The following is a 12,032-nucleotide window of genomic DNA, read 5'->3' as shown; positions in this document are numbered from 1 at the left end:
TTATCCATGTTTCTCAGGAGGAAGTGCTAAGTGGCTGCCTCGGGCTGCCGCAAGTTCGCTGCTGCCCTCTTGGAGATCTTGCTAAATTTATTTAACTTAAAGTAGAACTCGAGATCTGAAAGTTGGACCCCCGGAACAGTCCGCCACTCATTCCATCTGGGACCGCATCCACGTCCCTTTCCTGCAGGGCACCATTGTGCCTGGGCATTCTCTGCCTTACAGACCAAAAGTATTCGTCCAGAAACAAAGTCCACCAGCCAGCCCTACTTGAGTTGTGTGCGCACACACAGAAAGACAACTACTGGTAGTGTTTTTAGAGTTGTGATTATTCTCTCTCTATATAATTCGGTGACCTTTATCTCCCAATATCACAGTGAAAATGTTTCCATCTTACTACAAACCTATTATAGTGATACTTTCTTCATTCGATTGTGTGGGTTTCCCATAATTCACTTGATTGTTTCCTCATGTCAGAAAGGTAAGTGGTTTCTAATTTTGGGTGCTTATAAATAATCCTGGTTGAATATCTTGGTGCAGAGAGAATTTTCTAAAAGCTAGTTTTATCCTTGAGAGAGATGGTCAGAGGTTGGCCTACGAAATCAAGTGGTGTGAAGATGTTGAGGTCTTTCTGTGTATGCCACGTTGCTTTCTAAAAAGATTGTGTGGTTGTTCTCATTGTGAGAATGAGTCCGTTTTTACCCCAGCTCTTTTAAAATGGCGTATTATCAGTTTTAGTTTGCAATATAAAAAGTAGCATCGTTTCAATTAGCGTTTGTTAGATAGCTCTTCTGTTTTGTGAACACTATTCTGGTGTTCGGGATTAAAGGAGCCTAAATAATGGGTTGTATAGATTTCAGTGACGGTACTAAATTGATCATGGGCATTATCTTAGCAATTCCACCTGGAGTGATTTCTTTGGAAGGAAGCTTTGGCTTCTTCTAAAACCCTGACCTGGTTTAATTCTGCCATGTAAATGTACAAAAAACAAAACAAAACAAAAAACCCCACCAAAATCTTTAAAAACAAGCTAGTGAAAGAGTTCATCCCGTTTCAGGTTTAGTCTCTTCCTGAGTGTGTCTGAAGCTCGTGCTTATTTAATAGTTGCAGAATAGTGACTAGGGCTGAAGACCCAAGTCTTAACTCAGGTCCTCCCGTTGGTTCTCTAATTTGATGCTTTACGTTGAAGCCGCGTCTTTAGAGAAGGATGCACCTTGAATTCTCTCATGGGGAGATTCTGGGCTGCTTTTATTTGTTTATGTTTCCGCTGATGCCGTCTGTGTTCCCACCCCTCACCCTGCAGGAGTCCCAGGTAGCAAAGCTCCACCGGTGTGTGCACGCCAGCTTCTCTGCATCTGCCCAGTTTCAGGGTAGAAATCTGCGTGGGAAACACAAGGGTAATGAAAGCATCCTGCTGGCTGGCGCTTTCCCTTATTCCGAAGTCCCTTTGTCATCTCCATGCTTTGCCAAGGTTATTACCTAGTTAAAAGGGTACCATCCATGTGAGTTTTGGTGAACACATCACTTCCCATTTCAGAGTCACTAGCAGTAAAGGACAGATTAGAATGAAAACAAATGGGGGAGGCAATGTTTTAACACACTTCAAGGTAAATTAAAGAAAACATCAGGCTCTATCAGTAGATAGGGAGTGAGAAGGAAAACTGATTTATATCTCACTGGCTTTCCCAGGGATGCCAAAGTAATACATCTTAGCTGCTCCTTCTTTCTTTCCTTGAAATGAGAGAAAAATTCTCCATTATTGTGAGCTCCCTGTGTTCCAGGCATCGTGTTAAGTGTTTCAGATGCTTTATTATACGTGAACCTTGCGGCAACCTTGTGTTGGCGGTCTTGTTCTGGTTTCGCAGAGGAGGAAGCTGGGGGCTGTGGAAGTTCAGTAAGGGATGGAGCTAGGCAGCGGCCGAGCCTGGATTTCTAGCCAGGACTGCCAGATTCGAACGTTCCTGCAACGTCCCTTACCCCCTAGCATCTGGCCTGTATCACCCTCACCGTCAGCTGTGCTTGGATTCAAGGTGGTCTCAGGTTGCCTTCACGTTCCAGAATTTCTCTGGTCCGTTGCTGATGGGCTGGATTTCCACCTTTCCGCTCACCTGACAGGGTTAGCCCACCCCGTGGTTCTTCCTCATCAAGTTTGCAAGCAGTCTGCAGGGACCACCTTCATCATCCCGTGTGCTCCACCCTCTGACCACATCTGACCAATGGCAGGGATGCTGGGAAACGCGTCCATCCAGCTCTGTGCCCAGGAAGGGGGAGAATCTCATTCTCATTATAGAAAAGAACAATAAAACACGGGCAAGAAAAGAGAAACCACCTGTAATCCTTCCACCAAAAATTAGAGGAAAAGGCAAGAATTTTAAAATGCTTTCTCTCTACCTGTTTTTGTCACTGGTCAGATCTTTACACCATCTTTCCTCAGTATGGTACCGAATTGGCAAATCACCACATTAGAGAGAAAGCTTGCCTTTAGTCAAGAAGGGTAGGATGGTCCCCCCAAACTTCTATCTGGAATAAACTTAAGACATGCAACACATATTCACCCACTAGACACCCCCCTAAAAAGTTTAGCCTTGTCTCTCTTTTAATAATCAGTTAAATTGTTTCATAAACTCACAGCACTTCTTACCTTATTGTTCATCATGCATTTCCTTTGCTATTCTTGTCGTTTTTGCTCTTGAATATAAATTTGAGAATCAACTAAAGTTTTGCAAAAAACAATAGCCTCCTTGGAATTTTGATTGCAATCTATTAGCCCTTTTTGTAGATAAAGAATCCGAGATTCAGAAAAGTTAATTCACCTGAGGATACGCAACCCAGAGCTTCAAACCCAGACAGTTGAACTCCAAACCCACACCAGTCTAGGAAGGCGATCTGGGGCAGAACAAAGCCAGCCAAGGCTCGCCTGTCTGTGACCCCCCTCGTGACTCCTGAAGCTCACCAACGTTGTGTTAGACCCCTGGTTCATGCAGTACTAGCGAGGGTTTTACTAAAGGGCATGCTGGTCCCTGGACTTATACAAGGAAAAAAAGAAAAGCTGACTTTTTCTTCGTCATGCCCTACTTCTGACAGGAAACCGAGGAAGGCGGCATTCAATCCCCTGCGTTTCCAGTACCAGCTGACTTCCATTTCTTAGTGTTAAGTCAGCAAAGCAAAGGATTTGTCAAATACTTTCCAAACACTAGGTCCCAGAAACCTAGTGAAGATTCACACTTCCTCTGGCCCAGAGTGTCTGGAAGCTTTTAGAGGCCAATCCAAGGACAAATGAATACAGTCCACCTCGGACTATAGCTGCTGCTGAATCGTCACCGACGTGCGTCACTTCTATTCATGTAGCTCCTGAAAGCCAAGTGCATTGAGGTGAGCTACCAGCTTAGCGTCTGTGCCTTCGAGAGAGACTGGGTGTGTTGAAACTAAGTAAAGAGTTTGACAACTTGGAGGTGTCCCAGGGCAGTGCTTTCTGAAAAACATTGAAGAAAGGCTGCTTCAGCCCCTGCAGCGTCCTGGCTTTGTGCCAGAGAGCAGGGCTTCTGGGGAGACAGATGGTCTCAGCTGAGCTGAGCTGACTTCAGAGAAATCAGGCCAAAGGTACTTTCTATTTCCCTCGTCTCAGAAACACATAGGAATCACAGGTGCCTTCCAGTTAGTCTAAGTGAGGGTCATGTTTTACAGGAATGCACCTTGTGACTGTCCTCAGAACCAGCCTGGGAGTCCCAGAAGCGAGTCCCGTGTCCCCAGCTCTGCGCCTAGTTTGGGACTGTGAACCTCACTGAACGCTGCACTGGTTTTGCCCTGGGCTCCTTTCTGGGCTGCTCTGTGAAGGGGCGTTCTGAGCCCAGGAGAAGCCCCACCTCACACCCCAGGGGTAAAGTCGCCCACAGAGCTGGAGGAGAAAGAGCTCGGACGTCAGACTGAATCCTTTTAAGCACTTTTAAAATAAATAATTAATTAATTATGGCTGCGTTGCGTGTGTTGCTGCGCGCGGGCTCTCTCTAGTTGCGGCGAGTGCGGGCTACTCTTTGTTGTGGTGCATGGGCTTCTCATTGTGGTGGCTTCTCTTGTTGCAGAGCACGGACTGTAGGCGAGTGGCCTTCAGTGGTTGTGGTGTGCAGGCTTCAGTAGTTGTGGTGCACGGGCTTAGTTGCTCCGCGGCATGTGGGATCTTCCCGGACCAGGGCTCGAACCCGTGTCCCCTGCATTGGCAGGCGGATTCTTAACCACAGTGCCACCAGGGAAGCCCCGTCAGACTGAATCTTAAGGTCAGTTACTGATGGTGGCAACCTCAGGCAAATCGCCCAACCTATGGGGCATCTCAGTTTCTTACTCCGAAAAATGGGATAATAATAGTACTCATGGGATTCATCTGAGGCTTGAAATGAGATCATATATGTGATACTGTCGTACAGATTTTTTGCGGGACAGTATTATCCATAAAGATTGTAATGACGTCTAGGGTCTCTTCACTATTACTGTTAGAAAGTTCGTCCTGCCGTTGGAGCTGTTCCTGAGGTCGTTTGCAAGGACGTTCTGCTTCTGGGAGAAGCTAGCCTGCTACGCATCATGCTCTCAGACTTATGTTTTCTCCAGCAGAGTATTTGAACCTCCTGCCTCCAGGCTGTTCCTCAAAGGCTTAATTTGCCAAACTGGACAGTTATTTCATTATTCCATTCTGGGGTTGGAGACTGATGACAGGGCCGTGAGTCTGGCCGCTGTGCATGTTTTGAGTTTCTGTTCAATCTTAGAACTCTTAAGGGTGCATGTGTGTGCGCACATGTGTGTGTGTGTGTCTGTGTGTGTGTCAGGAGTGTGGTGGCATGTTCCTCTTGCCTTCATAGTTGGTTATTTGTGTTTACTGATATCTCAAAGTTCATCCCTTGTTTCCCTTCATTAAATCATTCCACAAATATATATGTATTTTTTAAAATTTTTATTCATTCATTTATTTAGTTTTTGGCTGCATTGGGTCTTCGTTGCTGCTGGTGGGCTTTCTCTAGTTGCGGCGAGCGGGGGCTACTCTTCGTTGCGGTGCGCGGGCTTCTCATTGCGGTGGCTTCTCTTACTGTGGAGCACGGGCTCTAGGTGCACAGGCTTCAGTAGTTATGGGGCACAGGCTCAGTAGTTGTGGTTTGTGGGCTCTAGAGCGCAGGCTCAGTAGTTGTGGCACACGGGCTTCGTTGCTCCGCCGCATGTGGGATCTTCCCAGACCAGGGCTCGAACCCGTGTCCCCTGCATTGGCAGGCGGATTCTTAACCATTGCGCCACCAGGGAAGTCCCATATATGTATTTTTAATTAAGTTCCAACTCTGTGCCAGTGATTGCTTCAAGGCTGGGGGAGACAGGGATGATCTTCAGAATAGTCGTGTGCCCCGGAGGAGGGACAGTCCAGTGTAGGAAGGCGAACAGGCGAAGCAGTAACACAGTAACGGCAGAGGGTGCCGCCTAGGTGCCCCCCTCCAAACACCACCCCAGGGGTGGCCCCCAGCCTCCCCCGGGCAGGCATGCATTCGGGGAGGTCTTGCCAGAAGAGGTGCCGTTTGGACTGAGATCTGGAGATGACGAGTGGAGGGAGGTGTGGAGGGGTCGCTGGGGGCGGTAGGCAGGCAGGAGGGAAGGTCCAGAGATGCGGACTCTGGCCACCAGCCTCTCCTTAGCGGTGAGGCCTGTGGGACCCTGACCAAGTTGCTTAACCTCTGTGGGCCTCATTCCCTCCTCTGTAATAACAGTGCCCGCCTCGCACGCATTAGTGCAGTTAAAGGAACTATTCTTTTTAAAGGACTGAAGCTGTGCCCGACCTTAAGGAGGCGCTATTATACATGCTTGCTGGAATTCCCTGGCGGTCCAGTGGTTAGGACTTCGCGCTGAGGGCCTGGCTTCAGTCCCTGGTCGGGGAGTTAAGATCCCACAAGCTGCACGGCTTGGCCAAAAAAAAAAAAAGTTTTTGAAATAAAAATAAATCAACGAATGTACAACGTGTTTAAAATTTTTTAATTTTTGGCCACTTGGCTTGCGGGGACCTTAGTTCCCTGACCAGGGATCAAACCCGTGCCCCTTGCAGTGAAAGCTTGGAATCCTAACCACGGGACCACCAGAGAATTCCTTGTAGAATGTGTTTAATCTCGAGAGTATATTTTTCTTCTAAGAGTTGTTTTCCCCTGCCTGTAAGAGCAGATAATATTTTTTCTCACATTTGACATCGGTGTGTGTTTCAGGCGTATTCCTGAGTCCCGGCCGTCCTGTCCTCTGGACGTGTTCTACGGTGGGCGTCTGTGGTTTGGCGGAGGAGCGCCCACCCAGCATGGACCTCATCGCGTTGCTGAAGTCTCAGTTCCTGTGCCATCTCATCTTCTGTTACGTGTTTATCGCCTCGGGGCTCATCATCAACACCATTCAGCTCTTCACTCTCCTCCTCTGGCCAATTAACAAGCAGCTTTTCCGGAAGATCAACTGCCGGCTGTCCTACTGCATCTCCAGCCGTAAGAGACTTTCTCCTGTTTCTCTATTTGCATCTTCACTGCCAGTGTGTGTGTGTGTGTGTGTGTCACAGTTAGGACTTCTTACATGGGTTCACTAAGGCTTTTAGTGTATGCTAAGATTCTTTGGTTTGTTTCTGTTTGTTTTAGGTTTGAAATGTCTATTTTGTCCTCACTCTTAAAGAATTATTTTTTGAATGAGTAATGCCAATAGCACAAAATTCAACAGGCACAGAGGGGTATCCTGCGAAAAGCAATAAGCATTCTGTTTCTTTAGTTTTCCTCCTCGGAAACAACCAGCATTAGTGATTTCTTAGGTATCCTTACAGAAGTAGCATATATATACACACATATATAGAAAGACATGTACACACATACAGAGACATATGTATGCATGGCTCTTATGTTTGTACATGTATGCAGGTAAGTCTGTATATGTATAGATAATAAGACATATACATATTTTTAAAAACTAAATGGTGATATAATGTATTGTTGTCTTCCTTGCTTCTTTTCTTTAAATTTTTGAGATAATTGATGCACATGCAATTGGAAGAAATAATAGAGAGATCCCATGTACCTTTCAGCCAGTTTTCCCCAGTGGTGACTTCTTGCATGGCTGCAGTGTTATACCCCAATAAGAAAACTGACATTGACATAATCCACCAACCTTTTTCAGCTTTCTCCAGTTTTATATACATGCATGTGTGTGTGTGTGTCTGTGTGTGTGTGTGATTATACTAGACTATTTTAAACATGACTAATTCAGCTGGCCTGAATTTCAAAAATGAAAATGATACAAGATGAATCTGAGTATTGGGATGTCTAGAGATGAGTTTGGTGTTGATTGACCAGAAATCTGTACCTATTCTCAACAGCACAGAATGCAGTGTACAGCATTACCAATTACATATAGGAGTGTGAATATATTTTGAAAAATGAGCTCTTTCAAATTAAGCAATTTAAAAACCTCAGCTACCTTAGATTATGCCAAGAGTCCAAAATTATAGATATCTTTTTGAAACCCTTAAAATGAAGCAATCAGATTTAAATTTGAATTAAAATAATACAAGCTGCATACAGTTATCCAAATGGATTACTACTGATTCAGTGAGTTGTTTCTGAAACTTCAAAGGACGATCTTGTGAGGAACAAACGATAAAAACATGCTTATTCGTAATTTCTGTCACCAGCTCAGAACTGGCAGATGTGTCTGATACTGTTTATGATGTGGTTTGTGTGCTCGACCTACTGTTGTCTTGGATTGTAGTGTTTTACATAAATGTCTTGAGACCGTTCATGAGATCATAAAGTCACAGTTACAAAAAATGTATCTTTAATCCATGTGTCTATGGCCTATTGGGTGCAGCCACTCGTTCAGCGCAATCGTGGGTAATGCAAATTTCTTTGTCATACATTTTACCATAACATTGTTTCTAGTATTTAGACATCTTCCATGGTATAGAAAAGGAAACAATCTTTCAGCGCAGGGCAGAAGCAGTAGGAGATGGCCAGAACCTGGATTGTAGCTGTTTGAGGAGAAAAGAGTTTGTATAATCAAGAGAAGGAGATGATAGCCTGAGATTTACTTTATAATTTTAAGTGTCTTTCTACACTTAAGTGTCTATTTAAAGAAAACTTAAATTTAACAAAGCAATGCTGATTGCACATTTCATCAAAACCTGCACTTGTATGATTTGTACACACCTATGGAGATTCCCAAATCTGTCAGTTTGCAATTTGAAATCATGTGTATTTGCACTGTCGTAACCCCTATTTAAATCTCACAGAGGTGGTTAAGCACTGACTTTCTCATTTGGAGTCAAGAAATAAGAGACAGGATTTAGGACTAGAGTTCCTAAGAGTACTCTATTTCGCTTTTGGTAGATGGTGAAGACATACCAAGGTTACAGCAAGGCCGAGTCAATATTCTTCTAAGGGCACCGTAGCCTATGTGCCTCTGGTGGAAATTAAGATGGGGAACAGATTCAGAAAGCAAGGTGGATTTTTCACCATGATAAATTAATGAAACTATTTAGAATGATTCCAAATGAAACAGAACCATCCAAGCCACTGGCATTTCCCCACCCAGGGTGAAATGGAGGGCAGGCAGCCAGATTTCACAAAAGATTCAGAAGCACATCCGTCCAGGCACATCCTATCTCGGGACGTCCCACAATGCTGTGTGCCTACTGCCCCGGATGAAAGCTTCCAGGGGCTTGGGCTGAGCAGAAGCAGAAGCGACCTGAGAGGGAAGGGAGGGCTTCTCTCTGGAGGAGAAGGACAAGGCAGTGCATCCTGGGTTTGGCCGTGGCACTCACTGCAGTGAGGAAAGCTCCCCCGTGCCTTCCCCGGCTTCTCCACTTCTGGTATCCCAGCATGTGTTAGATACAAAGCTGTTCTCCTCTCTGTCTCGGAACTTGTCCTCTGTAGTTAATAGATTTCCTTATACCCTGAGTGTTTCACAGCAACAACCAAAGACACGTAAGAGACAATGAGCCACTGAGCTGTTGACCATCAGAGGCTGCAGCGCGTGGGCTATCGAACAGCTGGGAATAAGAGATGGTCACACCTCTTCTGTTTGCTTTCACCGTCTTCCCCTTCCCTCTGAGTTAAGATAAAAACTCTTCATGGGGTTTAATGAGTCACTGTAAAGCTTAGAAAATCAGTAGCATTCATCATTTGCAGCTGACTTTTAAGAAAAAAATTATTTCCTAGAGACTTGGATCCCCTCCATCACCTGCCCACTTTTTACTAATAGAGCCGTGACGTCACCCTTTTTAAAAACATGTTAAGAGCGGGGCTTTCCTGGTGGCGCAGTGGTTGAGAGTCCGCCTGCCGATGCAGGGACACGGGTTCATGTCCTGGTCCGGGAAGATCCCACATGCCGCGGAGCGGCTGGGCCCGTGAGCCATGGCCGCTGAGCCTGCGCGTCTGGAGCCTGTGCTCCGCAGCGGGAGAGGCCACGGCAGTGAGAGGCCCATGTACCGCAAAAAAAAAAAAAGTAAAAAAAATGTTAAGAGCTTGCTGTTGCACCAGGTGAGTGCAAAGTAGTCACCAGCCCTGGTGTGTAAAAGGCCCCTCGGATGTAAATGACAAATAGAGACGGTTTCCAGCGTGACACACACAGCAGAGAATCTTAGTGTGGTGGCCAGGACCTCCATCAGGAATAACAGTTTGAAAGTTTATTTGATCTAAGTGGCTGACTTTGGGAGGGTTGTTGTATTTCCTTTTCGCCTAGCTTTGTGGGCCCAGGAGGCTAAGACAGGCTGGCTTAGCATGCTGGATGAGGAAGGGGTCATGGAGCGAGCTTTTGCAAGGTGTGGAGAAGGAAGAAAGTTACGAGAAGCCGAGTAGCATTGTATTACCTTCCCTCGCGCAGCATGTGTCCTTTAATCTCTTGGGAAAGGTGGCCAAGACCAGCTGCCTTGTTTTCCTTCCCCTCTGACACTGTGGGTTTTAGAAAGCAGGGAAGAATTCGGAGAATCTATTAATGGCAGAGTTTTTAAAAGGGGAGGGTGCTGGGGAGGACTACAACTGACCTTACTGTTCCGTGGAGGACCTGGGACACAGAACTGCATGGAGACACCACTGCCCATCCACCCACCAGCCCTGGTGCCTTGCTTCCAAATTCCATGCTGTTGCTACCCAGCTCCGTGCGTTAAGCCTGCCGCTTCCTCTTTCTGGACCGTGATGCTCATGGGTTCTATGGCCGTCCAATCCACAGGTCCACTAGGTGCCTCTAATGGGCAAGGCCGTGTGGTGGCGAGGACGGGTCAGAATCTGGAGAGCTGAGACGCAACATAGGACATCCTGCCCCCCTGTTTACAGGCTGTCCCCTTGGACGAGCCTCGCAAACCCTGAGTTCAGCATAGAGTAGCGGGACGGGTCACCATGACCGGTTGAAAAGCAGGGTGAGATGCCGTGGACAGAAGTGCCTTGTGGACTGTTTAAAGCACATCAGATTTAGGATGAAAACCGGAATTTGTGGCTATGGAGGGAAGGAGCGTTGCGGGGGGTTGGGGGAAGGGATGGGAGGTGGGAGACAGGCAAGGGTGTCTTCTCATTATGGCAGTTAACCTGGTTAGGTAACTTTAAAAAATGAACTACATTTGAATAAAGGAGAGGGAGTGGAATTGACCAAGATGCCAATCTTTTTCTGATAAAGACTTTAGTTCTTTTCGGTTCTGCCCTTGGGAGATACTTACTTCTCTTTTCAGCACCTCTCTCTTCCGTGTCCCCCCCGCCCTGACCTGAAGGTTATTGGCTGCTTACTTTGTAGTAGGTAGTGGTTGAGCATGAACGGAGCAAGCTCCGTTTCACCGCCTATGACACCGCCCCCGGGTCCTCCCTTGAAACAGATGTCAGTTTTCCTGCTGTGACAATAACGGACCCCAGCATGGAGAAGTCCCTTCCGAGTTGTGACCCAAGGGCGCGCTCAGTAGCGTGACTGACAGACGCCCTCCCCGGAGCCCCAGTGGGACCTGGACTTCACTGAAGATGCTTCTGCGTCCCCCTCGTCCTTGGGGCAGCCCCCTGCTCCCCGCAACTGCGACCACACCATCAATCTGACTCTCCTGGGCTACAGGCTGGTCCCTGGGGCCGTCTGGCCAGCTCTGCTGTAGTACAAGGCCGTCTCCCATAGTGTGAATTTGGCTGTTTTTGCGTATTTCTCTCTTTTGTCTCACTTGAAATTGAAGAACGCTTCTCCTACCGTAGCCCCTCCTGAAGCAGGATGAGAATTGCTTTTTAAAGGTCCTGATATGAGTTCCCGATTCTTGGCGCGTATTGGTTTCCTTTCTTTGAGATTAGCTGGTGCTGGTGTGGCAGGGGAGACCGCAGCTGTTGGGAGGCAGTAGGACGGGGGCCGGGATCCCCGGATGGGAGACGGAGAGCGGGAGAGGTGAGGGGGGCATCAGGTGTCCTCAGTGCCTCCCCGCCCAGACTTGGTCCCCGGTCAGTCACCCTGAAGAGGGGGACAGCACTGGAGCAGCTGAAGTGGAAGTGGAGATGGAAGGGGGTCCCCTCGCCGGGGAGGGTGGAGGGAACTCCAGATGAGCGAACACCGCCAGGAGCCCCCCCCCCGGGATCTGTTGCTGGACTTCCTCCGTGAACTGCTTTCCAGACGGAAGTTGTTGATCCACTTGGCGGGGGATTTCTCAGAGGCACCTGGCTCCCCGGGGAGCAGGCCCTGGGGAAGCAATCCCCCCCTTTTACCCAGAGTATCCACATAGCGATAGATCCTGGCCGGGGTTGGGGGAAAGGGGGAGGGGGTGTCTAAGACAAGGGAGGAGGGATGGGTGTTCCTGAGGTTTCTGTTTCTCAGCAGGACCAGGAGAAGCGGGGATTAGACACGTCGCTGTGTGTGTCATGAGGCGAGGGCCACAGCTGCGTGTCCCCCTGTGCCAGGAACATACAAGGCCAGTCCAGGGTGTCTTTGGTAAGAAAGTGATCCGCCAAGGAGGGGGTCGCTGTGGCGTTTTCCAGAGCGACCTTGGGAGAAATAACACGAGCTGTTCACTTGGCGGCCGGCTCTTCCATATCTTCCCAGCG

The 12,032-nt window shown here is 47.6% G+C and overlaps 1 protein-coding gene across 19 annotated transcripts in view; it reads left to right on the top strand.

Annotated features, from left to right (window-relative positions):
• AGPAT4 (1-acylglycerol-3-phosphate O-acyltransferase 4) overlaps nt 1–12,032 on the top strand; it is a 1,412,586-nt gene that overhangs the window by 1,332,166 nt on the left and 68,388 nt on the right. For all 19 annotated transcript variants that reach the window (XR_013830736.1, XR_013830737.1, XM_079939090.1 and 16 more), the window contains one exon: nt 6,219–6,482. Coding sequence is in view for 17 of the 19 variants with exons in the window: in XM_079939090.1 (XP_079795216.1) it covers nt 6,219–6,482 (264 nt within the window). In the remaining 2 variants the exon portion in view is untranslated. The remainder of the gene's footprint in view (nt 1–6,218; nt 6,483–12,032) is intronic.

This window comes from Stenella coeruleoalba (genome assembly GCF_951394435.1).
Source record: "Stenella coeruleoalba genome assembly, chromosome: 12".
Taxonomy (NCBI): Eukaryota; Metazoa; Chordata; class Mammalia; order Artiodactyla; family Delphinidae; genus Stenella; species Stenella coeruleoalba.
Note: the sequence above shows the minus strand (reverse complement) of the source record. Positions and strands in the feature narration are given on the sequence as shown.